This window comes from Trichinella spiralis, assembly GCF_000181795.1.
Source record: "Trichinella spiralis strain ISS 195 chromosome Unknown Scfld6, whole genome shotgun sequence".
NCBI classification, from domain to species: domain Eukaryota; kingdom Metazoa; phylum Nematoda; class Enoplea; order Trichinellida; family Trichinellidae; genus Trichinella; species Trichinella spiralis.
The window spans coordinates 5,613,503-5,640,862 of NW_003526945.1; the positions used below are offsets into that span (position 1 = coordinate 5,613,503).

The 27,360-nt window shown below is 35.0% G+C and overlaps 6 protein-coding genes across 6 annotated transcripts; 3 read left to right on the top strand and 3 right to left on the bottom strand.

The window, feature by feature from the left end:
- Positions 1-488: 488 nt before the first annotated feature.
- On the bottom strand, positions 489-1,724 carry Tsp_09680 (hypothetical protein). Its single transcript, XM_003374265.1, has 2 exons — positions 1,694-1,724; positions 489-577 (listed from the first exon to the last, which is right to left on the bottom strand). Exons 1-2 carry the CDS (start codon positions 1,722-1,724, stop codon positions 489-491), a joined length of 120 nt encoding a protein of 39 aa, XP_003374313.1.
- Positions 1,725-4,221: 2,497 nt separating this feature from the next.
- Tsp_09679 (hypothetical protein) lies at positions 4,222-5,035 on the top strand. The gene is made up of 3 exons (XM_003374266.1): positions 4,222-4,325; positions 4,456-4,627; positions 4,985-5,035. Exons 1-3 carry the CDS (start codon positions 4,222-4,224, stop codon positions 5,033-5,035), a joined length of 327 nt encoding a protein of 108 aa, XP_003374314.1.
- A 1,248-nt stretch (positions 5,036-6,283) lies between these two features.
- Tsp_09678 (hypothetical protein) lies at positions 6,284-7,450 on the top strand. Its single transcript, XM_003374267.1, has 6 exons — positions 6,284-6,420; positions 6,538-6,603; positions 6,683-6,730; positions 6,838-6,926; positions 7,255-7,324; positions 7,357-7,450. The coding sequence occupies exons 1-6, from the start codon at positions 6,284-6,286 to the stop codon at positions 7,448-7,450; spliced, it is 504 nt and encodes a 167-aa protein (XP_003374315.1).
- Positions 7,451-10,742: 3,292 nt separating this feature from the next.
- Tsp_09677 (hypothetical protein) lies at positions 10,743-13,325 on the bottom strand. The gene is made up of 2 exons (XM_003374268.1): positions 13,103-13,325; positions 10,743-11,548 (listed from the first exon to the last, which is right to left on the bottom strand). Exons 1-2 carry the CDS (start codon positions 13,323-13,325, stop codon positions 10,743-10,745), a joined length of 1,029 nt encoding a protein of 342 aa, XP_003374316.1.
- Positions 13,326-15,151: 1,826 nt separating this feature from the next.
- On the top strand, positions 15,152-15,503 carry Tsp_09676 (hypothetical protein). Its single transcript, XM_003374269.1, has 2 exons — positions 15,152-15,256; positions 15,288-15,503. Exons 1-2 carry the CDS (start codon positions 15,152-15,154, stop codon positions 15,501-15,503), a joined length of 321 nt encoding a protein of 106 aa, XP_003374317.1.
- A 5,039-nt stretch (positions 15,504-20,542) lies between these two features.
- Positions 20,543-25,802, bottom strand: Tsp_09675 (conserved hypothetical protein). The gene is made up of 8 exons (XM_003374270.1): positions 25,444-25,802; positions 25,001-25,320; positions 24,683-24,807; positions 23,981-24,127; positions 23,355-23,438; positions 23,092-23,185; positions 21,174-21,362; positions 20,543-21,108 (listed from the first exon to the last, which is right to left on the bottom strand). Exons 1-8 carry the CDS (start codon positions 25,800-25,802, stop codon positions 20,543-20,545), a joined length of 1,884 nt encoding a protein of 627 aa, XP_003374318.1.
- Positions 25,803-27,360: the final 1,558 nt, after the last annotated feature.

Here is a 27,360-nt window from a genome sequence, read left to right on the forward strand (position 1 = left end):
GTTGTTCTTCTGTCATCGTAGTCCGGAAATAGCTTTTTAGATATTTCACTGCAGTAAAGTTTCGTTCTGCGCTGGTACTGTCGATTGGGTGAATGACGAAAATCTGTAAGAGTAAGGACACGATCGGGTAATAATCATTTGGGCGCAATACAAAAGCATCAGGCCTATTAGCTGGATAATGTTAAAGATGTACGTTTTCCCACTTTCTTTTCAGCGTGTAATTTCACACTTGAATATCTCGCTTTGGTCGTCGATATATCTTTACCAGGTGATCATCAAATTTTCTAATGGGCTGAAATCATACTAATCAAAATCTAGGAATGAGGGCACTTAATCGTATGGTATTATTGCCGTGTTGAAGAACTTTGCCTACCATTACATGCTTTGTGTGATGTTGTACCATTATTTATTTGCAGGCGAGCAGTCACTTTTAATTTTTTACCATGAATGTTATGCATTAGAATAAATTTCCTAAATTTCAAAATGATTTAAATACAAGTAAAATAATGTTTTCTACTTACATATTGCCTTTCTTCCTCTGTCAGACTTATGTACGCATTTCTAACACTTCCTTCTCCTAAAAAGTAATTACGAATTAGAAATTTAGAAACAAATCGAATGAATTTTAATATTATTACCATGCACTTTTATTCGGATTCAATTACTTTCCGTAACATGGCTATTGCGCATTTGTTTACCTGATAATATTCATGCAAATGACATAACAGATAACCGCAAAAGTTAGCAAAGTGAACACTTACGACGCTTGCGGTTTGATTTGCAGGAAATAATGTTTATTTAACAGCAATAATTTCAGAAATTCAATTTAATTCAATTCAACTGATCGTAGAAAAAGATACATTAGTGAAAATTTAACAGATGCGATGTCAAAATGTTTCATGTGCAGGAATTGGCAATATCTGCTTCCTATAAAGATAGTTACTGATGGCCGACTTCCCTATGTATTAAGATATGCAGAACCTCAACTTCAGAGCCCATTTAGTCCACAACTATTAGGTAGTTTCCGGTGAAACTCTCCAAAACACTATCATTTATGAATGTGAAAATCAGGCAATCCAAAAAGCCCAAATTCTAGGAAAAGGTTTTCACTGATTTTCGCAAAACAACCAAGTCTATAGCCCATGAAATTTTTAAATTTTCGAGAAAAAGGTTTTTCTTCAGTATTTAAAGAATTGATTTATATCGATCAGAAATTATTAGCGAACTACTATGAACTTATCCGCACTGACTTTGATTGCGTATTTTTTGAGATGTACCAAAATAGTAAAACTGAAAATTGGACGTAAACGACGTTGAAATAGAAAGGAATGAAAAATAAAAGTGCAATATGTGTGCATATAAAATCGTTTGATTAATTTTCACGACGGACGTATCAATGTTTACAGCAACAAAAGATGTTTATTTTAATAGGTCTGTCCCTTCTGTAAATCGAATCTAATCCCTTCTATAAATGTCAAATGCCTAAACAATTAGGTGTTATTCAAAATTTACATATTTAATTGGAACAGTATTGATTGAATTTATCAGCAAATTATTTTACAATGCGGCGCGCGTTTTTAGAAGCATCCTGTCTATTCCTGTTAAGAACTATCCTGTCTATTAGTGATGTTCCTTTTATTTTTTATATCTTCTCTATGTCATACTAATGGCGGTTTTCAACGTGTTTACCTACTGGAATATATTAAGTCACGAATCGCGTTCATTTTTAGCTAGAAATATAAAAACAATAGCTAGAACAACTTTCAAAATAACATCACATAAAAAATAAAGTAATACAAAAATTAATTTTTTGTGCACTGTAAGCATTTTGATAATAGAAACAAAATGAAAACAGTTTACTTTTAAAAGAATATAGTAATGCATATCTTGAAATTAAACTCAGCTTGAAATGAAGGCAAACAATATTGATGAATTATTGCGATTCATGAAAACAATTACATACATACAATTAACAATTAATACTAAGATTTTTCTGCTTGGACATTGTATGAACTTATGAATTGCATGATCATGGTAGTCGGTGACTTAATTCAACAAAAAGAACACATTATATCCATACTGCATACAACTGCTAGAGAATTAGATATAAATACGCTTGTTACATGAATTCAGATTGATCCCATATAACATGTTATGCCCTAATGCATGCATGATGATAAATCAATCCAATATTTTAAACAGAATGCAAATGAACAGAATGGACAGAATACAACAAAATTTGTTTTACCATTTCGCTTGTTCTGGATTTCTCAATCACGTCACAAGTGCTGTTTGTATTCATCTACAATGAGCTGCATATGGAAAATGCAGTTCTCTCATCCCTCCGCCAATGAAATAATTGAGGATAGCGTTTAAAGAGTTCTGCTATCCCTGACGTCGAATTACGCAACGCTTGACAATTCTGAAATCGTTCAGTAGGATATAATATTAACAGAAAGAAAATTTGCTTGTCCTAAAAAGCACACAGTTAAAACGCAATAGTTAATAAAAATCAACAGAACTTCAACATCACCTAAAGAGAAATGCCAATATCATATCTAAAAACAGTCCAACATATTCAACTATCCATCTGATCATGCACTTCGATACAATAATTTAGTATTTACAAAATGATAGATAATAAAGCGTAATATCATACTACCTGTAGTGATATTGATGATATGTAAATTTTGATCAAAGAAGTGCTATTGCAGTGTTCAAATTAAATTAAAAATATAATGCAATAATTCAATTTTTACACTGAATTCTGATGATGAGATGTCAAATTATATTTTGACAAATTAAAATTAATCTTTGAATTCAAGAACGTTTGGATAAACATGTGCGTTGGTCAGATTAAATTTTATGCCGAAGAAAGAGAGAATTGTCAATAGCAGCTGAATTTCGAAAATAAATTATCAAAGCAGCGGCAGCAAGGAGATGATTAAGCTGTGTCACACAATTTTTTCTGTTTTTCAGCTATTTCAGCGATTGGGTTTACATTACTAATTTCAAATCTATTTCAAAACAAAACAAAACAAAAAATATAGTAAATGTTATTTTTAATAATTTTAACATTAAATCTTCCAATAGCATTTCTATTGAAATTAATTATATAAGTGAATTTGAAGAATAAAGCATAAATTTAATTAATTAAGCATAAAGCATTTGAAGCATAAATTTATTGAAAATGATTTGGATGAGTAGAAGAATATGAAATCGAATCAGTTTTTTGATGTCGGACCAAGAATTTTTTCAAGAACATCCCTCTTCAACGTCGCCGTGCTACCAGGAGGGGCTGGTTGGTTTTTAGCCACAACAGAAAGTATGATATTGTTTGATCTTTTCTTCCGCATCACTTGGAAAAATTCCTCCTTAGAAAGAGTTGCACTGTCTGTGTTGAGTGCCTTGTAATATCATAATCAGACAGTCAACATCGCCCCTAATAGCAGCGTTTCAGAGCAATCATATTGGGCACAATACTTCTTTTTCATCCCATGCAGAGAATTACCAAGCACAGGAAGGTCCTGATACCACCCACAATCGGTTGAGGGATGTGTGAGCAACAAAAATTTAGAGTCGTGAGTTGTTCGTAACGACGTCATTGATGAAGACGTGTATCAAGTATACCATATTGTGTTGGATATGCGGGATCGGCAGTTTCGGAACAGATTCAAACTGAAACTGATGCAATCCAATTGTTGATGCTTTATAACAGACGTATGAAACGCTTGGATAGTTCTGTTTTCATCAAGCATGTTCACTGATTGCCGTAAAAGAACGGAAACTATGGAATCTATGGCCGGCAACAATTTTAGCGGCCTATCCGGCCGTTTTACGCTTATGACCAGCCATAACAACTGTTGATACTCGGGTTGCGCGAAGAAACTTTAGATGAATGCGGCCCGCTTTCCAGTCACTAATATCGCTTCCAGCTTCTCTCTGGGAGAAGGCTGCTGACCCTTGCCATATGCAATGAAAAGATCTAGAAAACAAAAAAACAACAAGTGTTAAAATAAAAATATGCAATGAATAAATGAATAAATAAACAAATAATGAATAAAAACATTACCAACATTTTCCCCAATAAAAATTACACTTGTCAACGCCGTTTAATGAAACTTCAGTTGCTTCCCAGTTTTTCAAATTAACTTGAATCTCTAACATCAAACGACTCAAATGTTAGTTCATGTTGCATTCATATTCGTAGAAATTTGGCGGATGTCCAACTGCGCATCAACTTGCTCGAACCACACCTGTGGTTGGGATATCCAGATCGTGGAAAGCTTCATTGAAACTGCGTCCTCGCTTTGCAAATTCGTGACGTTCGTATATACCATCGGAAAGTCCCAAAATAGCGGTCAGAACAAACAGGTCATCAGTAAAGCTTCTCGATAGACTCTATTTTTAGCACAAAACTACTGTATGTATAGCCACGATTATTCTGATTTTCAGGTTCAAATACCCCGCCCCTGGTGTACAGATCGGTCCGTATAATCCGTCAGGCGTCGTTAACAAGTATGAATGGAAAGTCATTTTGCTAACTTTTACCATGGCGGTAACAATTTTCTCGTCCGAAACACAAACTCAGCTTTCAGTAGATCTTGAATTTGGAATAAGAACAACAGTAACAATTTCTAGGAAATGTATGAAATTATGTGAAGCGTATTTTCAGAGGTGATATTCATCTTCTGGCATAAAAATATTATTTGTCCATGTGTTTCCTGCACATTTATGAATCACTTTTTTAAAACGAAGGTTGTGTTAAAGCAAAATTTTCTATTCAAGCCAGCTAGAGTCGATTACATTTTTCATTTATAATGGACAATTAGAATTATTGTCTATTCAATACAGATTTCTCACAAACTTTTGGTTAAGATATCGGTAAAATTTCAATCCATTAAAATCATTGTATTTTTCCAAGTTATATTTCATTTGTTAGTAAAGTCCAGTCTGATAATGTATTTATATCGATATTTTTCAGTTATTACAAAACATATCAAAAGAGTTGCACCTTTCTAGAATCAGTCGTTGATCTGGATCTTTTTTGTGTTGTTTTGAAAAAAATGATGAATCTTTGCTTCAAAATTAAACAAAAAACAAATTGTTTGTTGATGCTCATCGGGCTTTTTCCTTTGAAGGTGTTTAATCTGAAATCGTCACACAGTGTTGATTCAGAAAGCATTTCAAAATTGCATTCGATACACCATGGCAGACAATACTGAACTCCGTTACAAAATTTCAATTAAACGATAATACGCATTATAAACAAAATAAGCGCACGTAGTTTATTCGACTTAGCACAGCTGCTGTACAGCAGAACGCAAGATGAACTCTGTTTTGAAAAGCTGAATGCTAGCCTCATCTTCACAGTGCGAAAATTTGATTTGCATAATTGAAAAACAAGGCGCAATCAGTGTTGTTTGACCTAGCCTAGCTGTGCTAAAGTTCAATCGTAAATTGAAAATGCTTTTAAAAGCCTAATGCTAGCCTCTTCTTCACATGGTGAAGGACTGATTTGTATAATTGAAAAAGAAAATTTACGCAGAGTTATTTAAACAGAAGATTATTCTTTACCAACAAATATTGTGTGTTGTTTTCTTGTGACTGCTGAAATATGTTACCGGATAATATGTGCGATTTCATTGCTGCTTTGTTGTTTGGTTCTCGGAATATTTATCCTGAGTCTGTACTGTCAACTAAGTAACACAGCATTGACTATAAGAATGAGATTTAACAACTACAAATAGCCGCATACTCATTCAAATTTGAGCTTTTCTGAATAACAGCTGTGAATTTTATTCTAGAACGTCTGAAATTGAATTTTCAAGTTCGAGGAAAGAACGTTCAATTGCATAGTCAAAGGAAAATAGAGATATTCAGTATCGCCAGATTGAGTATTGTTTGATGAAAATGTGAACAAAGTAAAAAACACTTTAACGCTATCCTGATGGAAACTAGATTAGCATAGAAGCTTCACACTGAAAACGTATGCTGTCGTGAAATTAACTTAATCAGTATGCCAGATGACTTAGGAGAAGGAACCAAAGATAAAATAAGGAACGTCACAGATAGAACCGGTGCTTAGCTTGGGTTTAGCATAAAAGACTGCCTTGCTGCGGCCCAGACTGCGCGCAGAAGTGCATTTGCGAAGAAATCAGGTCGGGTAGTGATTAACAAAGCAGCAGCAAGATTCCATTAAAACTGAAAAGACCTCAGGATTTGCAAAACAGACAGTTAATAGAGAGCCCTCGATGAACAGAACTGAAAATGAATGATAAATATGCAATTTTTGTCAAAAGTAAGCCGCGTAAATCATGCTTGTTTCGCCAAGGTGCAGGTAGAGAAGTGCCAAGCAGACAAATCGCTAAGAACATACATAATCACCGACAACTTATCAACAGTAGATATTATGCCAAAGTAAATTTCGCTGATTTCAACTCGCTTCTATTTCGCTAATATTAGGTTGTAAGTGACTTTTCGTAATTAAAGATGCTGCTTTATTACGCCATGTTAACTTTTATTTAATCTGTTCAGTGTATCGTTATCAAATACTAAAATGAATATGACAATAAAATTCACCGTATTTAATTTAACCAAACAGTAAATTTAGTGTACATTTGATAAAATCATATAACGAAAGATTCAATTTTAAAGTATGCTTTAAGAAAAGAATTTTCAGGAACAATTGTCATAGCATTGAGCAACTTTTTCACCAAAACTATAGAAAGTAAGAATTATTATATAAGGAAAATAACAAAATAATTTGTCAAGAAATTTGGTAGAATAATTTATTTCATTCTGTTACGTGAACAATTTTTAAAATTATATATCCAGTGGCACATTTGAATGGACAACTGAACGATTAGGCTATTTGGACGGCAACCACGGCACATATGAGAGAGCATTGTTGTTCAGCAACTATGGTTGGAATAAATTAATATTGTTGAAAAAGAAAAGTTTTGTGAAATTTATATGAATTATTGCTTTTGTTGTTTTTGTCTTTTGTTGATCACGGTTGAAGAATTGGACGAATTCGATTTGCCAATGAGAATTGTTTGCTGATTGATTTGTGGAGTAGAATTTGATTTGCATTTTCAGAAATGAAATTCCAAAATAAAGCCGTTAATCTGAACAAACAATAATGGAAAATTATGAATATGATTTGATTGGAAAAGTTGTTAAAATAATTTTTGAAATGGAAAAAAAATAGTTCTAGAACAACTTCCCTAGAATTTCTTTTATTCTTTGAAGTCCATTGTCGTTTGTATAAAACTGTTGAAACAACATCGCTTCTTTTGATTCAGAGGTTCGAAATTGGAATGTAATATTTGAATTTCTTTGCCAATTGTAAAGGTTCAATGGCAATGGTCTGTCTATTCTTTGGTTTTTGATTGAGCAAAGTGTCATCTCAAGTGAAACGAGGATGTCGAGGGTAGCGTTTATATGAAATTTTGTTAGCACGTCCACGTTGACGACAAGTTCGGTAGGCTAATTAAATAGCCACGTTCTTGCCGCTGCCCTATTCAATGCCAGGCTTGGCTGGGGCGTGTCTTTTGTTGATGGACGAGTTTGGCACTGTTTGGGCCTACGCAGTGCGGGGTGATGATCGTAATTTTCAGCTGAAAATTACACTGACCGTATTTATTCTTTTTCCACTGCATTTCTCTTTTCTAAATAGCCGAACATGGTCGATTGTTGTGAAAGGGCCAACGCCACAACTGTGAACACTTTCAATGCAATTGATGAATGTTTGTTACTAGCAATGCAAATTTTCCATACTCGATTTACTTTAGGCCGGAGAGTATTTAAATTTTTTTTCTCCTTCTTTCACAGAAAAAAGCTCGAAAAAAAATTAAGCTTCAACAATTGCAATAGGAGAAAATATTTTTCCATAACGAACAAACAAACCATTGTGGAAAAAGTTGAACAATACAAATCCATTCGTATTTACTTACGAATTGCATACGGCAATTGATACTGACGATGATGATGGTGATGATGACGATCACATCACTATCATTATTATTTATTTGGAAAAGGAAATTTCCAATGGAATGCCTTTATCAAATTTGAAGTTGTCATTTAATTTCTTCACTTTGCCGTTTTTCTCATACGCGTTTATCATTGCACAGCATCTAAATGGAACTTGAATTGAATTGAACATCAACATCGAGTTAAATAATTAAATTATGAATTATTTCGACTAAATTGATGTTTCGATGGATTTTTCTTTTTGATTTGTTTCTCGAAAAAGAAAATTCATTGAAATTAAATTAATCACACATAGATTGAGTTTAAATTGATGTTAAAAAAAGAGATAAGATATTTTTTTAAATGCACGATTGCAAAAATTTGTTGTTTTTGGTATGTATGCAAGTAAATAAGTGGTGATCGGTAGGGTTGAAAAATAGATGTTCTTGTGGAATAGGTGAAAAATTGTCGTCGAATTGTTGGTGACGACAGAGACCAACTGTACCGGTCGATTTGTCATTTTTATTTTCCCTTTGACAGAAATAGCGCAACAAATGCTGCACGCGGAAACGGGCCGATAAAGCGCCCGCATTTGTGGGTGTGGTTCTTTGGGAAGGATGATGGATTTTTCTCTGGCCGCCGCCGGTTCACTGGCGCGTAACAACAATTATTGCTTACCAGTGTCACTAACTGACTGACTGACTTGTGACCTAACTAATTTTTGTAAAATGTCGTTAGCCAAGCAACGAGCTAGCCGTAAATATTAATTTCATATTTCTCAGTGTGCATGTACTTTTTTTTGGGGGGGGGCTTTAAAGTGATTATTTCTTTCTGTTTAGAAATTCAAAAAAACTGAAACAAATCCCAAGAGTAAAAAATTAAAATTTTCAAAACAATTAATGTAAGTTTCTTGCTGCAAAAGTGCAAATTACACATCTCGTCGAATGGTGTGAAATGCGAAAATGGGAAAATACATTTGATGCTGCTGACCTGGAAAGCTTTTCCAAATATAGAAAGCTACAAATGAGGTTCGAATTTGAATAAAAATTTTCTCGAGTGACGTGAGGCAAAAAAAAGCTTGGACTGAATGTCGACGACGACAACAATCAAAAATTACCTTGTCGCGCTGATTTTTGTGACTGGAGATGAATAGAGGGTGTTTGTCGTTTTGTCATTCGCGTACCGGTATTGCCAGAGGTAAGAAATAATTTCCAAAATGCTGCCACATGTAAAATGAGTGAAAAAACAAGAACGTTGATAAATGTGCGGTCCAAAATATCAGGCGGTGAAATCAGCAAATCGACGTTTTTACATTAACCGCTTGTCAGCAACTATTCCAACAAAACCTACTCAAAATTTTAAGCAATTCCCAATATACAAGGCAAATACGTCCTATTTTTGCATATTTTCAATTCTGCTTTCGTATAAATTCTTCTCTGATATATGATCAGATAAGATAAGCGGAAAATTTCTTTCAATTCCAACCAGCAACACTGAAGCTTTATGAGTTTTCCATGACAACAGAGTTTGTATAACCAGAGATGAATGAAATAATGGAAATTTTTCCATAAAAAGTCAACTATAAAAGAAAAAAAATTATCATTATTATTATTATTATTATCATTGCATATTTGCAAAAATTAAAAAAGAAATTCCAGAAGTTTTCCCAACTGGGTTCCATTCATTAACAAATACTCTTTCTTCTTCAACAATGCGAAGAAAAGAGATTTATTTTCTGAATTTGAATTTTAATAAATGAAATCAATCAATCAATCAATCACTGCCATCAGTAGAAGAATAATAGATACAAAATAATGAGAAATTATATTTTAATAAAGAATATAAAAATTACCAATACATATTTAATTGATTTGACAATTTCATATTAATTTCTATTCCACATTTTTCTCCATTCATGCATTCAATTCAGAACACATATGCTGACTGGTGTCGTTTGTTTTCGGTGTTGCGCATTCGTTTTTGTGTTCTGTATTGATTTTTTTTCTCAATTACTGATAAAATAAAAAAAAGGGACAACCAAATAAAATGTTATTGCGAGAAAATGCTGCTTTATTATTTTTAACAGCAAAAAGCATCTGGACTAGGTAGGCAGGCAGGTAGGTAGGTAGGTAGGTAGGTAGGTAGATAGGTAGATAGGTGTATGCAGTGCAATTAATTGGTGACATTTTACGATGGAAAATTTTCACAGACAAATATTTTTGTCATGCTTCTTCTGATTCTTGTTTCATTCAACTGAAACAACAAGCTAAATAAATAAATAAATAAAAATATATAAATATATATATTGAAATGGAAAAAAAAATACATTAATAATGGGATAAATGGAAAACACTGGAAAAACATAGTCGACACCGGATTCACAAGCGAAAAGATTATTGTTAAAAAAATAATAATACAGAGGCTGTGTGAGAGGAGAAAGATCAGAAAAAAAGAAAAAGAAAATGTTACACCGGCGGCAAGCTATGTTGCTAATTTTATCAAATCAGCTATAGAAAGAGGAGAAAATTGAAAGTGGAAAAAAAGCAGCTCTTATTATTATTATTATTATTATTAGTAGTAGTAGTAGTAGTAGTAGCAGCAGCATTATTGCACATAGTTGCAGATGGAAAAGAAGAAAGTCAAAGAGGGCAGAAGAGCGTATAAATGGTAAAGTCAAAGTGAGGGTCAAAGTTGATGTGCAAGATAAGGAGATGAGCAAATCGTGCTCTATTTGCTTTGCTTATTTGTTTTTTCTTATTTTTTGCATTTTACTGTTTCGGCTTTTCATGCTGATTACTGAAGAGAAGATTGATCGGCGTTGGAAGGTCGACCGGCTTATGGATTGGTGCGACGAGTTGCTGTTGCGGCGGTGGACGATTCAGATCCGTGACGAAAGGTGTGGTCGAGTCAGGCAACGTGACCGGCGCTGGGGGTTCGACTCCGTTTCGTCGGAAACGATTTGGATCATTCGGCGCCGTGAACGCGCCCAGACCAAAGCTCGATTGCAGGGGAGGTGGCGGCGGCGCCGGAGGCGGATGTGCCAAAATGCTCGGCTCCACGGACGGTGAAAGTGCGGCAAAGCCAGAGATGAAATTTGGAAATGGGCTAGTCAAAAGCGGCTGCTGCAAGCCAGATAAATCCACATCACGAAACAGACCACAGAAATCGTTTACCTCGGACGAGTAGAGACGTGGATCTGCTAAGCCGGCGCTTCTCGGCGGTAGACGTGGAAATGGTGCAAGACTGGGCGGCAGAAGTGAACCACCATATATTGTTGGATAGAAGGCGTGTGAAATTGCGTTCAGCAGACTCACTCCGCCGAACACGTTCGGTATTGTGGTAACATCCGCTACGGTTGACCTGTATGGCAAAGTGCTCGGAAGCTGGAAATTCGGCAACGGATGAAGCAGTGAATTTGGTAACGGTCCCAACGAGCCACCGGGCAACAGACGGGTGGCGTAAGTTGACGACGGACCGGCCACAGGAAACGCAGACGCTGACAAAAGCTGCGAGCTTGATATCAACTCTGCGGCTGTTATGGATGGCTTTGCAATCTTGCCAAATAGAAATGAACCTGAAAATTGAACAACTGATTGAAATTGGAAATTTCACACGATTCAATTGCATAATATCCGGTGTTTGTGTTTATACATTTCTAATTTAGCCAAAAGCTATGCAAAAAATAAACGAAATTATTTTCACAGTGCTATTCAATTATATATACATGTATATGTATATGTATCGATATGAATGTTTTATAGAAAATTTAAGCTATTCCAACATTATTTACAAATATTGAATGTATTGTTCAAAGTGATGATAATGGAAAATATTTGTTCACAGAGCAGCGCTTGAACGGATGGCAAGTTTTGCAAAACTGTGTGCACTTGTTGTAATCGTTAACCGTTTCAAACGCACATTTTCCACGTACACCAACACAAACCACAACTATGTAGAACACGTGACAACTGCAAATTGTTAAACAGGATTTTTGGTTGCAATTCTTTTGTTCGAATTAATCATGCAAATGATGCTCAAATGTGTAACTTATTTAAAAAAATGGTTTTTTGGCTTGGAAGAGTATTTCTCTGGCCGTTTCTGATGACGAATAAATACTATTTCAGTACAGTAAACGCAACAAATGGCAGTTTTAAAATTTTCAAACATCGAAAAATCTACTAAAATCCGATGGTGCGAAGAAATCTTTGTGGAAATATTGTTTTGCACGGCAAAGATATCAGCGCATCTTATTGCTTAATACAAGCAAGCTAAGCAGACGAAAGTAAACACGAATCCATTGTTTGCTTAGAGTGCTTGGAAAATGTTTAATTTTGAATTATGCGGTAACTGGTTTTCTTCTTCTCCTTCTGCTACTAATGTTGCTGTTGCTGCTGCTATTGCTGCTGCTGTGGACAATATTACTTACCCAAAAGTGTCCTTTGCCAACAGTATGCAATAAATTTACAATAAAACTGGATCGTCACCAGTTGCCAGTATCATTCATAACCGCTTGCCAAGCAAAATGACGACATCCTGGTCATGCAGGCAAAGCCTCCTTTTTTGCCCAATTTTGGCAAAACAAGTTGACACCTTCCGTGGAATAAAGTCGGTCGACCACGATTTTGAAGCAGTGCAATTTTGTTGCCAAATTAACCCTTGCAACGCCAACTTTATGTTCATGTTCACTTCAATGAATGGCTCTTTTCTTGAAGTAGATTAATATTGAAAAATGTTCAATATGCATCAGTTTGATCGATTATTAATATGATACAGGAGATTGGGTGTCGTCGTTGTTGATCCAAAAATTGCTTCAACTTCGTCGTGTTTATTTTGAATGCAATGAAGTGCTATTTCTTTTTTTTCTTTTGAAATGTCGCAGCAAAAAAAATCTAACAATTTCCAACATTTTCAAAGAAAGAACGAAAGTCAAACAAGAAAAAAAATCTAATTCAATTGTAACTGATTGGCAATTTGATAAAATCTGCAATTATAACAATTATTCACTATTTACCCTTATATTACATTATATTATATTATATATGAAAATGGAAAAATAAAAACCGTCCATTCAAATTGATTGTATTTTGTTCGTCAAATGATTTGTTCGCTGTGAAATTGTTCATCTTACCAGGTACAGGTGATTCGGTCGAAATGGAAGTCGAATCAGAGCTGCATTTTCGCTTTATTGCCACAGTTGAAGAGCTGGATGACAAATTAGCCGACGCTTGAGAAGTGGACGCTTCTTTCGGTTTGCGGGATCCGCGTGGTCCATCGACCGTGATTTTGATCGCCTTACTGTAAGTGGTAACTTGAGGTGGCCACGTGTGCACTGTTATAGTAAGCGTGAACATTTTTCCTGAAATGGAATAATATGCAGATTTTTTGATTAAAGTATTTTCACGAAGAAAAATAAAATAAAATAAAATAAAATGCTGAAAATGTTATTTTTCACGTCACATTTGAAGTGTTCAATTGTCCACTGATCGGTGATCCAAAACCGTATCAATCAGAACCATCAGTGCAACCAAATGCATTCATTAGTGGAAAAAAAATCGGAAGCTTTTCAAAATCTCCGCTGATTAGAATAAACAATTGAACGGGCAGTATAATATGATATACCAAAAAAGAAAAAAAAAGAAATCTGCTAATTTTCATTTGAAAAGAAAAGACCAAGCACGACCATTTCCTTCCGACTGCTTGAAGCGGATGAGATAAAAATGGAAATTTACATTCACAGCTGCAAACAAACAAACATAACAAAAGCCTACTGATTGTGTGACATGCATTGCTTTTCAACATGCATGCATTTATAGAAAGATAAAAATCAAATTAATGAAAAACAGATGAGAAAGGTGAAAATATGCCAAATATTATTGTTATTATTATTATTATTATTTGATGAGCAAATTTCTTTTTTTTTCTCTTCTACTATTTTTTAATTTTTCAGTTTCATATGCCACCAACAGTTATTGCCCATGCAATGATGGAATGTTGATATTGGAAAAGAGAAAGAAGCATTGGGAGAATAAATTTAAATAAGGTCAAATGGAGTAGTAGTTGGGAGAAAGAAGAGAAATTCATCTTGTGAAATGATCAATGACAGAGAAATAAGCATAAATTTTGAAATTGGATTGCGCGGAGTGAAGGCAAAGAAATAGAGCACGCCGCAAATCTTTTCTAGAACTTGGCCCACACACACACACACACAACTGGTCTTCTCATTCGTTGACAAACAGTTCACGCTGAGGCAAAATGCAACGACCAATCGTTTTTTTTCATTTTTGCTCAGGCATAACTACCTCTGTTACCACTACTACTACTACTACTACTACTACTAATAGACTGAATGAAAGCAACAGCTTCAAACGACCAAACGGTTCTTCTTCTTATTCATATTCAACACAAACACTAACCAGCACCTGCTTATTACAATTATTAGCTAACATCAACTCCATACAAATTTATTCTGTGTATGTTTTCAGAAATTGAATTTCAAATGAATTTTCACTTGCATGCTGCAAGTTAAGTTCGTGGTTGAGATTCAACTTTGACAAGTTGGTTTTGAAAAATTTCAACCCCCCCCCATCAAAACTGTCGTCACATTTGAAAGGAGATTAGCAGCAGAAGAAATTGAAACAGAAAGGTGTGAAATAGCAGAAGTTCTATTCGAATTTGATGAAAAATCAAAAATTCCTCCCAATAAGTTCGTTCAAACTAGCAAGCAAGCAAGTCACGCATGCATGCTTGCATGTGCATGCAGTTGAGATTGAGTTGAAAATTAACCAAATAATAAACAGTGATGATAACTAGCGATAAACAGGCAATGTAAGACTAAGTGAATGAGTGAGTGACAGAGAGAGAAAGAGAGAGAGAGAGAGAAAGCTGAAATTTTGAGTAAACAACAAAGCCAAACCCACACCTCCCACCCCACAATCTTAATGCTCGACCAATCAACACGGACGACGTTGATAAGAGTCGGCCGAACGATCAAACGGGCCGCACCTTAATGCCACTACGCTAGTCGCGGTTGACCAACAACGCTCACAGCGTACAATATCAATCCGGTAGTTTGGGCATTCGAATAAACACCAATTCAACCACCTCGCGCACTTGCTACTATAAATAAGCGAACTTTGCCTGTGGTGAAAATTGCCGTCAAAAGCCGTTGGCTGTTTCTATGATATTATTCATAATTTGTCCACTTCTGTTTCAACGAACAACAACCAACAACGCCCACCGACATGCAAAGATGATCATTGATGCAAAAAAGAATTATTTTTCAGTTTGATAAAAAGAAAAAATAATAAAATTAGCATTATCAAACAAGTCTGTCACTTGGACAACCTCTTACCTCGGCCACTTTTGCCAAGAAAACGCAGATCGTTGAAACGAGCCACTTGATTGGTCATGATGGCCGTACTGTTGCGCAATTCAGCGCAAAAATTTTCCTCATTTCCAGCCTTGACCGAAACCTTGGTACCGTCCTTGATCTCGCCCAAGGCGATGACAGTGAACGCCATTGGCAATGATTTGTTGGAGCGCCAGTGTCGTGGCAATTCCGAGCAGAACAAGTTCGGACTGCCGGTGGCAATCAGCTCGCCCGGATTATAGCAACTGACCATTGGTCGAGCTGGTTGCGTCGACGTGTTGGATACTGTTGACAGAGGAGCGGTCTCAATGGTCGACGGTGGTGAAGAAGAGATTGAACACAATAGCAATAAGCTAGTTGTTGTTGTTGTTGTTGTAGTAGTAGTTGTTGCTGTTGTTGTTGCTGTCGTCGTTGTCGTTGTTGTTATGCTTATGCTTATGCTTATTGTTTTGATTGGTTTTGCTCGATTAACACATGCAATCGCGGCAGCGACAGCGGCAGAAAATGCCAATGACAATGACATGCAAGCTTAAAGCGAGCTGCTTTCGTTCGTCCAGAACGACGATTACTACTGGCTTGGACAAGCCGGCGATGGTTGGCCAAATCTGATCTGCCACTGGAACTGTTGCTGACCGGCTTTTTGAAAAAATCACTTCTTCTTTTTGATCAACTGAAAATTCACTTCATAAATATCCATCACAACATTTTGCTTGCACAACGAAAAAAACAACAATATTCATTAAAAAAAAACAAAATATGCATTTTCAATGCACAGTTTGCTTTTTTAAATTCATTCTGAAATTTTCAACTCACCAAACGTGTTCATCAAATTGTATTTTGCCTGGGAGAATGGAAAGCGTGTGAAGAGAAATGGCAAAAGAGCAGCAGCAGCAGCAGCAGCAGCAAAAGCAGCGGCAGCAGCTCGACGCACTCTGCTTCAAGCGTGTGCCGATGACGATATTGGTCACAATGATAATGATGATGATGATGGTTATGGTAATGGTAATGGTAATGGTGATAGTGATGGTGATGATGATGATTATTATTATTATGATGCTGACAGAACGACGAAGCAAAAGACACTGACTTGACTTGATGACAACAACAACGACTCCAGATGACACTAGATGTCACTGTTGTCGTTTGGTGTGAAGAGAAGTGTCAAAAATTCGGCAGTACCAGAGAAGCGGCACGTCAACGGCGACTGTCACGCCGCAAGCAAGCCAACACAAGAAAAGTTCAGTACAATGCAATGCAATGCAATACAATACAATATAATACAATACAATGCAATACAATTCAATGCAATACAATGCAATACAATACAATACAATACAATCTACATATATATGCAGATATATATATATATATATATTGGTTTGTTTTGAAGGGAAAGACAAATTTGCTGAAAAAAATATATACGCAAAATTATTATCATTTATAATTTGCATTTGTTATAAATGTCAGATTAGAACAGAGTGATGTATAATAATGTTGAAGGGAAAAAAATAATCCCCGTTTAGTTTGAGTGATTGACACAAAGCGTGCAAACAGTGAGTTTCTGATAAAGTGTTGCACATTTTGTACGAATAAACAACATCTACTACCATTAGTAATGAAATAGACGAAATTTGAAAAAGACCTTTTACACATACATACACATATTAAGCATAACAGTCACAAGACAAAAACAGAATCTTGTTCGTTCTAAGCTTGTGGAAGTTAACCAACGAGTTACATCAGATGCGAACATGTGAAAAGCAAAACAAGAGAAATAACATTTCCACAGACGGTGGTAAAGCTGAGTTGAATAATAATTTAGCATTTTACAAACGTCATCAAAGCAGTTTGTCGTTATTATCAACATCAACGGATCAATGGTTGATGATGATGATGATGATTCACGATATCCTAGCTAGTTAGCAATTGAATACAAATAAAATGAAATAAAAAATGCAACAAAGCAATCCATTCTACTACTTGCACATGCTGAAAAAAATGTGACAGTGAATTTTTTGAGGCCTCTGATAATTTTAAAGCAGCAAAATAAAAAATAATATATTAATATGGTTTATTAAATATTGTCGGAATGCAAAATATGCAATCAACGTGTTGAATTTTAAAATTAAACAAAATTAGTTTTCAGTGTCGATAATTTATTAATTACAAAAAATTTTAACAAAGAAAAGCACTCGAACACAAATTGTATAATACCACACCCATAGATACATATACATATACATATATATGTATGCGTATTGTGATGATAATTTAAAAACTGGACAAAATATATACATATATATTCATAATTTATCAGAAAAATTGAAATTTATTCAGTTTAGTAAGTAAAGAAAAACTTTTTTACGAACAAAATAATCTTCCATTGGTTTCATTGCCGTTCAGCTAGAATGATTTATGGTACTGTGAAAATTTTGTTCAAATCTGAATTCCTCAATTGATTGATATTATAGCTATGCAAAATTTCAATTATCTATTCTTGTCGACCCGATTAAAGTAAACAAAAAGCGCCGTTTATCTGCTGTTTGTTTATTCAAAGTGGAAGCAGGTGACAAGCAATATTCGGGCAGAAAATTATTTTCAATTTAAAAACAACTCGACTTATATGCATTGCACAGAGTTCAATTGATCATAATCACGTTTGTGGGAAATTTATTTTGATAAACAATGCTTGATTCATTGTGCGTTGTTGTTGAATTGAATGAAAATCGAGGGTCGAAAGTCAACACTGCATAAATTTTATTACACAACTAGTGGTCAGCGTTAATGGTCGCAACATGCCCGAAGTTAAAATATGAAAAGCTGTAAAACTATTCTTCTGCGTCTTCATCTCAGTTGGCCACAGCGGTCGGCAATGTTTGCTCGTGACGTTGCATTTTATTGTTTGCTCAACAGTTGAACAAATTAACTAAACAAAAACCCATCTTTTTGAACTATCCGATTATACAGTGCACCAAAAATTATTTCATTATCATTTTTTTCAAACGAAGTTTAACAGTTCTTTTTTTGTTTGATTTTTTAAATTAATAATTATTTTAAAAAAATAAAATTCTCTATTACAGATGAGAGAGTACTTTTTTTACATTTTCAACAGTCGCACTGATTCATTACTGTAGTCAGCTCAGCATAAGTTTTTTCATCTGTTATTTAATGATAATTGTTTTTTATGTTTAATTTTAAAAATAAATTATTTTTCATATAAACGAAAAAACTTTTTTTATCAACATTACAAATTGTACTTGTGTTCATTTAAAAAATGTAATAAACAGGAAATACAATAGAATAAATTTAATAAAAAACAATCAAGTAGTAAAAATTTCAGCGTACTGTATTGTCCATTATATTTATTTATTGTGATGCTGCATTGGTTTTGTGAAAGTAAAATTGTTTTTAATTTTAAAAAGAAACAATTTTTTGAATAAATTAATTTAAATGTTAATCAGTGGAGTCAATCGAATGCATGCTTAAGTGAAGTTGTCAATTTGTAATTTTCGATTCATTGGAATGAAAATCACTGTCGAATAAAAGTGACAACCGATTTGCTTTTTTCCATTATAGCGGCAGCAATTTTGACAAGATTCAATTGTCGAACAGGCGATTTGTTCAATTACCGTCGCAAGTGGGGCTAAAAGTGAGGGGGCAACAAAGAAAGGAGTGAAATTTTTTAAATTCCAACGTAACATGGCAAAACGCAGAATAAACAAAATAATAATAATAAATGTATGAATAAATAAACGAACAAAGCAAGTGATCAACTGTGTGTGTGTGTGTGTATTTTTTATTAAGACGGTGATGACGACGTTGATTTGGAGTGAGCTGAAAGATTTTCAACTTTTGCAGAAAAATTTGATTTCAAATTTGACAAAATTGCACCAACGAAATTTCAACCAGTGAGGGTCGGGTGACTTTTTGAAATTTCTATAAAAAACATAGTTGAATTTGTTTGAAACTGCATTTTTGAAAAATATGAAAAAGATTGAGAAATAAACATATTTTATTCTAAAAATTTTCCCATTCTGCATTTTGTGAAATTGTTGTCATTTTCATGTTTTAAAGCATAAATGAAAAAATAAAACTAAACAAAAGAAGCATCACTACACTGCATTAAGTGCCGACGTATTCCAGGCAAATTCATTTGATCAATTATTGAATTATCTATCGATCATTTCTAGCAAGCGATCGTTGAAAAACGCTTGTCATATTGACAGATGCACAGACATTTTTCTCACTCACAAACTTCAAGCCGTTTCGCTAATGTAACGCAAATGGGCTAGCTGATCATTTTTTTCAACTTTTCAGTCTTTTTTTTATTTGTATCAATTGCACACTTTCAAGATGACGATGATGAGAAGGGAAAAAATTACTTGTTATTGCAACAGCACTGCTGCTTTTTCATGGACTTTTCAGACAAAAGTTTCATCTCCCAAGTTGTTCATTTTATTATTGCACTACCTGTGTTTTATGTCAAAAAAAATTCAAGAAACCCACACCCACACCAACACACACACACATACACATACACATACACATACAGACACATATATAAACCAGAACAACCGCCACCAGATATATATAATAATATGAATTGCAATTGAAAAATTGAATATAATATTTGCTAACTGAGTTCAAGTTTTTGCTTGGGGATAGGCAAGCACGGGGCTAGGCAATAATGAAAAGATGGTAGTTGAAATATTTTGGACCTGACGATGAACGTGAGACCAGAAATTGTTCACTCCCACTCAACAGTGAGAAAAGAGAGTGAGAAAGAAAGAGATAGACTGATAAAGATATAGACAGAAAGAGAAAGAGCACAAACAAACCGATAAATAAATTGATAAATAGATAAACAAAAGGGGCTTTTGCTTGGAAAAAAGCACAAAACAAAAGCCGCTATCTTAAACATGTCTAAAAAATACTAGATAAATTTTCTCGTCAACTCATCGTTCATTCATCTTCCGTCACTTTCATATCACGCAACAACTTTGCGCATCAGTGCAAATGTAGCTAATGAACAGAACTGAGCAGAAGAGAACTGAACTGAACTGAACTGAAGAGGTATATAGTGATGAAAAACGAAATATAGATACAGAGACAGATATATATATATATATATAAATATATATTATACGGAGAGATAGATAAATTTATATAAAACACCGTGTAGTGCAAAACATTTCCACTTCAACGACCGTACGAATCGGTGCTGCTGGCAAAGCGGCCACGTCGCAGAGCTTTGAATTCGTCCGACGAACGGCTGTGCAATGTCGACGTGGTGTGGTGCAACGCCTTGGTCTTGGTGGAATCGATCACCGCGTAGTTGGTCGAAGAAGAAGTACCGGCACCGGTCGCTGCATCACCAAAAGTTCGGGACGTGGTCGGCGTCTGCAGATTGGACGAAGACGACGCCGACGAGCCCATTTCCAAAGTGACATAATTCAACTGGCTCATGTCGTACGCTTGGTCTTCGGCTTTTGCCACCGCCGGATTCTGCTGTTCACCATTGCCACCGTCCGACAGCGAACAAGTCAATGGAAGAGGAGTCGGCTCCGGCTCCGGTACTGTTGCCGTTGGAGCAACTAACGCTCGGATTGGTTCCAAAGCTGCTGGCATCAACGTTGCTGCTCCTGCTGCTGCTGGTGGTGGTGGTGGTGTTGGTCGTTCGGCATTTTTGGCCTTGGAGCGCGACGAGCCAGATCTGCCAAGAAATTGGAAAAATCGTCGTCGGTCTTGATTCACAACTTGTTCAACTAAACAAGAAGAATAAATTAAGTGAACAACAAGAAAAATAAAGAAATAATAATAATAAGCAAACCCGGATTAGCGGCTTGATTCAACGGATGGACGTTGATGTAATGGGACTGGCTGTTGGTCGACGGAGCCGCAGCGTTGGATCGTAGATCGACGAAGCAAGCGTTTCTCTGAGTGGGAATGTGCAATTCGCTGAACTCGGAGAAATCGTTCATCAAACGGATCGTGTTGCAGTTGCCAAATCGAGAAGCGCCTACAATTTGAACAAATAAAAAGAAAAAATGGAAAATTTTCCCACAAAAATAACACCAAGCTTACCATTGGCTCTTGAAAATTCGGCGCGATTGCCAAAAAAACTAAAATTTTAAAAATTATCATGAATTATCGTCACAAAACAAAAAAATATTATAAATAAATAAATATATATATATACTCGGACGATGTAAAACGCTGGATGGAAGAGTTGTCGAATCGATCCGCTTCGTTGTAGGCCGTGGATGTAGCAGTTTCCAAAATGATTCTCTGCACTTGGCAAAACAGCTCGCTAGCCCGAGAACACTGGAACGTGTAAACACCAGGTCCGAATTCACACCGACGTCCGCTTTCAAATCTGCAAATAAAATATAATAAAAAATAACTCATTTTTTTGTTAAAATAATAAATTTGTTGTATTGGATGTAACCTGAAAAAATCGTCGCAAAAACCGTAACAACGAACATGGTGCCACGGACATTGAATAATCAACGCGGTACGCTGGTGGAAGCGGATTCCGAACGGGCCGATTTCAATTGAACCGCGGACAGTTCTGCCGGACGAGAGTTTTGCTGTCACCGAAAAAGAGTGCGATTTGGCGTTTGAATCGAATTGTCGACTTGGAACGCAACCCATCGTCACTTCTGAAACAAACAAGTAAACAAATAAGCAAACAAACAAACAAGCAGTAAACAAATTTTCCTCTGTTGAACAGAGCGCGGCTAAACGGGCCGAGCATAGTGGCCGCTGCGCGTAAAAATGAAAATGTGAGCTGAGCGTTGTTGCTGTCGTGGCCGTCGTCATCTACCGGCCAGCGAACGAACCAACGAGCGAGCGAGCGACGCTTAAATTAGCCAATAGAAGAAGAACAAGCAAGAACAAACCAGACCAAGCCGTGAAATGAGCTTCAGCTAAGAATTTGAAATTTGCTCCTCACGTGACAATTTTGCGAAGAAGATCAAGAAAGAATAAGAATGAAATGAAATGAAATCAAATCAAATCATCTTTTTCAAACCTACAACAATCAATCATGTCGTGTTAATTATTGAAATTTCTATTTTAAAAAATGAATGTTTTTCACTGTTGGGCAAAGATACAAGCGTTGATTAGTGTTAGTTGTTGGTTTTTTCAATTTTACACAAACATCGTCAGCAAAAGATTTTCAACGACAAGCCCAACATAGCTAAAAATAAGAAAAAGATCAAAAAAAAGAGAAAGAGAGAGACACTGGCAGTGTGAAAGCCGCCGGCGGCTAGATGGGAGGAAATTTTGCCCCTACACCGGCCGGCGCGCGGCAACAACTGACTACGAACCAAACGGCAAAAGAATATTAAAGACGACCACCAAGCGCACGGCGCTGGCCAACCGAGCGCGCGCGCTGGTTGCATCTGCACCGCTCGACTATTTTCTGTTCGAAAATTAGCTCTCGCTTCTGTTGCTTTCTGCCACTTGCTAAACTGACCATGCTAACGGGAAAAGGCGATCATGGAAACCCGCCTCAAAAAATATAAAACAACAACTTACAGTAGCCAACCAACAATCTTGTGAATCAGAAAAATAACAGAGAAAATTAATTAAATTGAAAATTGACAAAAAATGCTGACGATGTATAATTTTTAAAAATTAACTACGCAAAAGAAAAAAAACTGATAACGATCACTCGGCTGGCGTGTTTTTTTTCTGCTTCAATCACAGTAAACAAAGTGAAAAGCTTGCGCCACGACAAAAACCAACAACAACAACAACACCGACGATGACGACGCAAGCACACTCGAAGTTATCAGCTTGTCGATTTTCAAACCCAATTCTACCGAATCGGTTCATCTAGAAAAATTCATTAAAATATTTAACAAAAGAAACTATATATGCAAATAAATAAATAAATCATAACCAATTTTTTTATGGTTGAAAAAACTGACAAAAACAATCGACTCCAGACTCAATTGAACGGTGAACAATTTTTTGCAATAAAGAAAAAACAAATCCACTCCACCGCAGCAACAGTCGTCGACAAGTCAACTTGGAGGGGCCTCACAGCCGAGAAAAACGACAGCCGCCAAACTGAACGCAAGCCCGACTGAATTTAACAAAATTAAAATGTGAATTTTAACTACAGTAAAACATGCTTTATTGATTTTCAAGTTAAAAATGTATATAAAAAATGACATCATTTATTTTAAAAAACGTTTTAAAAAAATGTACCAACTTTTCATGTACACCAAAAAACAGATACACCGAAAGTAAAAACAATTGTTCAACGCGTATAATGATGTATTTTTATTTGTTAAAAATTATTTCGTTCCATTATTACGCCCATTCGACAAATTGTACAATTGAAATAAATTGAAATTTGAAAAAATAAGTAAATTTTATTCACAAAAATTGCAAACACTTTTTCCATTTTATTTTTATTCCAGTATCATCTACCAAAATATGAGCTTCTCTGTTCAATGGCAGCACCAAAAAACACGGCAGCCATGCGCGCAAATAAAATAAAATTATTAAAATTCTTCAATTCACAGCAACTTTCAAACCGAAGTAAAAATATTCACTCTTCACGTTCAAATGCACCAACGTTCACCAGCGTACTTGCGACTGGAAATGCTTCTGCACACTCACACGCTTCACGTATTCGTACATGGTGATAAAGAAAAAAGAGGAAATACAAACGGAACATACGCGCGCTGTCAGTCCCATGGTAAAAATTCCGAAACGTTCTTTTTTCCACAAATTCAACATCGTCTCACGCCATTTTGTTCCGCGAACCTTTAATAATGAAATTTCAGTTTCATTCACTTAACAAAACATTACATTCGACACGAAATTTTTTCTAAATGCCGAAAATAATAAAGAAAAAATTATCTAAATTATCCAGCCTTAAATTATTTGTAAAAATTATAACGAATGGTGTTAACATTTCATTTATTTGAAATTCAGACTTCATTCAACTAGAAAAACATTTGAATGTTGAATGATGATTCAAATTTCAAACACCCAAAGCTTCATGTCTGTCGCCAAACGCTCAATCTACATACAGTCTGCTTATTTGATAAAACAAAATTTTAATATCAATGTGTTTCTTTCATAATGGCAACACTCTGCACACCACTGAAATCATAATAATTCACAAAACAATACATTTTCAATTTGAACAAAATATTTTTTTAACTAATTACTTCATTCAACTTACATCCATCCACTGCAATTATTTCAACTCATCTTAAAGCAATCCACACTCTTTTAATTCCTAATTGCAATAAAATTTACTTGAATTACTTGAACATTATTATTTAAGAGACAACAAATCTGTACAATAATCACCTGCAAATTCGTACGAAACACATCTAAAGAGTGAGTAAGGACAGTTGCTGTCAGAGAAGCCACAGTAGCTGAAACACCAGTCACGACAATTTGAGGAACAGAATCGACCTTCTTGCAAATATAATCTGAAATTATATTTCAAATTTTGTTAATTATATTTAAGATCATACATATAGTAAAATTATAGAACAATGAATGAAAATGAAAGTCAAGACTTTTTTTTAACTAAAAAAAATGAAAACATATATTTTCGACAGCCTAAACTGAACAAATAATAGAAACTAATTTCAATTAAATCCAATTTGAAAAACATTTCACCTGATAAAGCATGGTAAGTTGACCAAAACACAGCACTGCTTGGTGCGTAACACAACAGCGATGCAAAATAGCCACGGTAAAAACCGCGGATAAGACCATCTCGTTCGTAAATTTGTTTGCAGATGAGATAGCTGAGAGGTCCCTTGGCATCTTTGCATTTTTCAGACAAATTCAATGGAGATTCAAAAATCGACGCGTCTACGCTCATTGGATGCTTTTTCGAAGCAATGTGAGAAACCATCATGTGCTGAGAGACAACGTCAAGCGGAACCAAAATTAGTTGAGCCCCGGCAGTAGCTCCCGCACCGGCAATAAATGCTCTGTTAATAATAAAAAAACAAAAACAATTTCATCACATGAACGATTAAATAATACAAATAAATGAACGCTTTTCAATACACCTATTACTATTTCTGCATAAAGATTAGCAAAAATGTAATTACCGAAGATGGCTGTTCGCAAAGTCATGCTTAGAGAGTTTCTCTCGTATCTTTTCATACAACATCAAGTAAGTCATAACCGATGTCATCTGCAAAGAATTAGGAAGAAACCCACGATACAAAGCTCGACCGCCTTCATTGGCAAGAATGTGGCGAAAAGTGCCCAATGTGCCCATTCCGGCATAAACCTTTGGCTCAATTTGCATTCGCGTTTTTACCACAGTTAGTGGATAAGTCAAAGTGCGAATTGTAAAAGACGATGCTGTATTTAAGCGTAGATATTTTGCCACGTCCAGCATGTGCCATTCGATAACTTGGAATCCTTTGGAACCGAAACCCATCGAATCGCCCACTGGCTCCATGTTCGACATTAGACCTAAAAGTAAATAATGTAACAAAACATGTGAAGAAACGACATACACAACTACTAATGAAGTCTACCTTTTCACCAGAGTACTGAAAACACGTACAGTACCCAAGTAATTTTCAGGTTAGATAGCTAGTTAAAAAAATTGTCAACAACAAAGATAAATATTTTTTCAGTAAGCAGTAATATTAATATTAAATGTAATATTTTTTTTTGAAATTTAATTAGTTATAAATTTTAAAATTAATGTCTAAAAATTTTTTAATTTTGCAGTTTAAACAATTAGTATTACTGTAACTTTCGGAATATTTAATGTGAAAAATTCTCTGCACATTTAAAGCAAGCAGTTTCTTAATTTTTACTTAAAGTATAGATATTAAAAAAAGATAAATTAAATTATTTCTGCTGTTATTATAAGATGCCTGTTGAAACTGCAAAGTGCGTGGTTTCGAGAGATACAATGCATCTTTAATTAAATTTTAAAAAAGTCACATATTTTTTCAATTTTTTTGTTAATTTTACGTATTCTCATTTTCATACTGCCAATGATTCGAAACAGTATCCAAAAACCATTAAGAAAGTCTTTATTCAGAAATAAAATCAAAAACACCGTGAAGAATTCGCCTTCATATAAATGAACTTTGTGTTTTTTGACAATAATGATAAACAAAAATACATAGCTGTAGAATATTTTGAAAATTCATTTCAGAATTGTTACTGACATTTTTTAGATTTTGCATAATGTTTACTTCTTCAGCACCGTTCTTTATGTATAGGTGACGCATGGACTTTTCTTTTCCATGATTGCTAAATGAGATTCCGATTGTCAAACGAAGTGAGTAATCTGAACATTGTTTTTAGATATGTCAATCGAAAATAAATGTGACAAATAGCTAAAGATGCAAGAATGAAGAATGGTATAATGACTGAAAGCAGGAATATTTTCTATTGTAAGTTAATGCAGTTATTCAATATAATTTCTATTAAAAATTAAATCAGCAGGGCAATTGATTCTAATGTGAGTTTCTCCTTAGTGGGTATGCCCAATTGGAACACTAACGGTTTAAATGTTACGAAGTCAATTATTAATATTTTAACTTGTTTGAAAATACAAAATACGTAATTTAAAGGTGAAGTGTTTTAATTTTCGCAAAATGGTAAGTATTTTATTCATGTAGTATTTATTTCATCTCACTCGTAACGTGTAATAACTTTTAATGAGTGTATGAATACACAAGCAATTGTCACAAGACACACACACACACACACACCCAAACACAGGCTAATCTTACAACAATTCTAAGTGACCTCTGGAATCAGTCTGGCCTGTCTAGTATATAATCCAATCAAACTCATTTTCTAGCTAGATTTCTTCATGGTACATAACAGTGTTGTAATGCAATAGTATTATAATAAAGATGTACATGAAAAGTTGGTGCATTTTTTAGCTATATGTCGTATATACGGCAGAGATAATAGTGCTACGATGTGGATGACGCTACGATGACAGACAATATTTACAAGATTTGGAAAATTAACAATGATAGTAATTT

Excerpts from the sequence above, each read along its gene's own strand:
- Tsp_09680 (XM_003374265.1), bottom strand. The coding sequence starts at position 1,724 with ATGAACGCGATTCGTGACTTAATATATTCCA. Across the intron at positions 578-1,693 it reads TCGTGACTTAATATATTCCA|GAGAAGGAAGTGTTAGAAAT; the intron begins GTAGGTAAACAC and ends ATTACTTTTTAG.
- Tsp_09679 (XM_003374266.1), top strand. The coding sequence starts at position 4,222 with ATGTCCAACTGCGCATCAACTTGCTCGAACCACACCTGTGGTTGGGAT. Across the intron at positions 4,326-4,455 it reads TCGCTTTGCAAATTCGTGAC|GTTCAAATACCCCGCCCCTG; the intron begins GTTCGTATATAC and ends TCTGATTTTCAG. Across the intron at positions 4,628-4,984 it reads AATTTGGAATAAGAACAACA|TTATTACAAAACATATCAAA; the intron begins GTAACAATTTCT and ends GATATTTTTCAG.
- Tsp_09678 (XM_003374267.1), top strand. The coding sequence starts at position 6,284 with ATGCAATTTTTGTCAAAAGTAAGCCGCGTAAATCATGCTTGTTTCGCC. Across the intron at positions 6,421-6,537 it reads ACAGTAGATATTATGCCAAA|TGTATCGTTATCAAATACTA; the intron begins GTAAATTTCGCT and ends TAATCTGTTCAG. Across the intron at positions 6,927-7,254 it reads ATTGTTGTTCAGCAACTATG|TCCATTGTCGTTTGTATAAA; the intron begins GTTGGAATAAAT and ends TATTCTTTGAAG.
- Tsp_09677 (XM_003374268.1), bottom strand. The coding sequence starts at position 13,325 with ATGTTCACGCTTACTATAACAGTGCACACGTGGCCACCTCAAGTTACC. Across the intron at positions 11,549-13,102 it reads GACCGAATCACCTGTACCTG|GTTCATTTCTATTTGGCAAG; the intron begins GTAAGATGAACA and ends TTCAATTTTCAG.
- Tsp_09676 (XM_003374269.1), top strand. The coding sequence starts at position 15,152 with ATGATATTATTCATAATTTGTCCACTTCTGTTTCAACGAACAACAACC. Across the intron at positions 15,257-15,287 it reads CAAAAAAGAATTATTTTTCA|CATTATCAAACAAGTCTGTC; the intron begins GTTTGATAAAAA and ends TAATAAAATTAG.
- Tsp_09675 (XM_003374270.1), bottom strand. The coding sequence starts at position 25,802 with ATGGAGCCAGTGGGCGATTCGATGGGTTTCGGTTCCAAAGGATTCCAA. Across the intron at positions 24,808-25,000 it reads AACTTACCATGCTTTATCAG|ATTATATTTGCAAGAAGGTC; the intron begins GTGAAATGTTTT and ends ATATAATTTCAG. Across the intron at positions 21,363-23,091 it reads CGGTGTTGTTGTTGTTGTTG|GCGCTTCTCGATTTGGCAAC; the intron begins GTTTTTGTCGTG and ends TTCAAATTGTAG.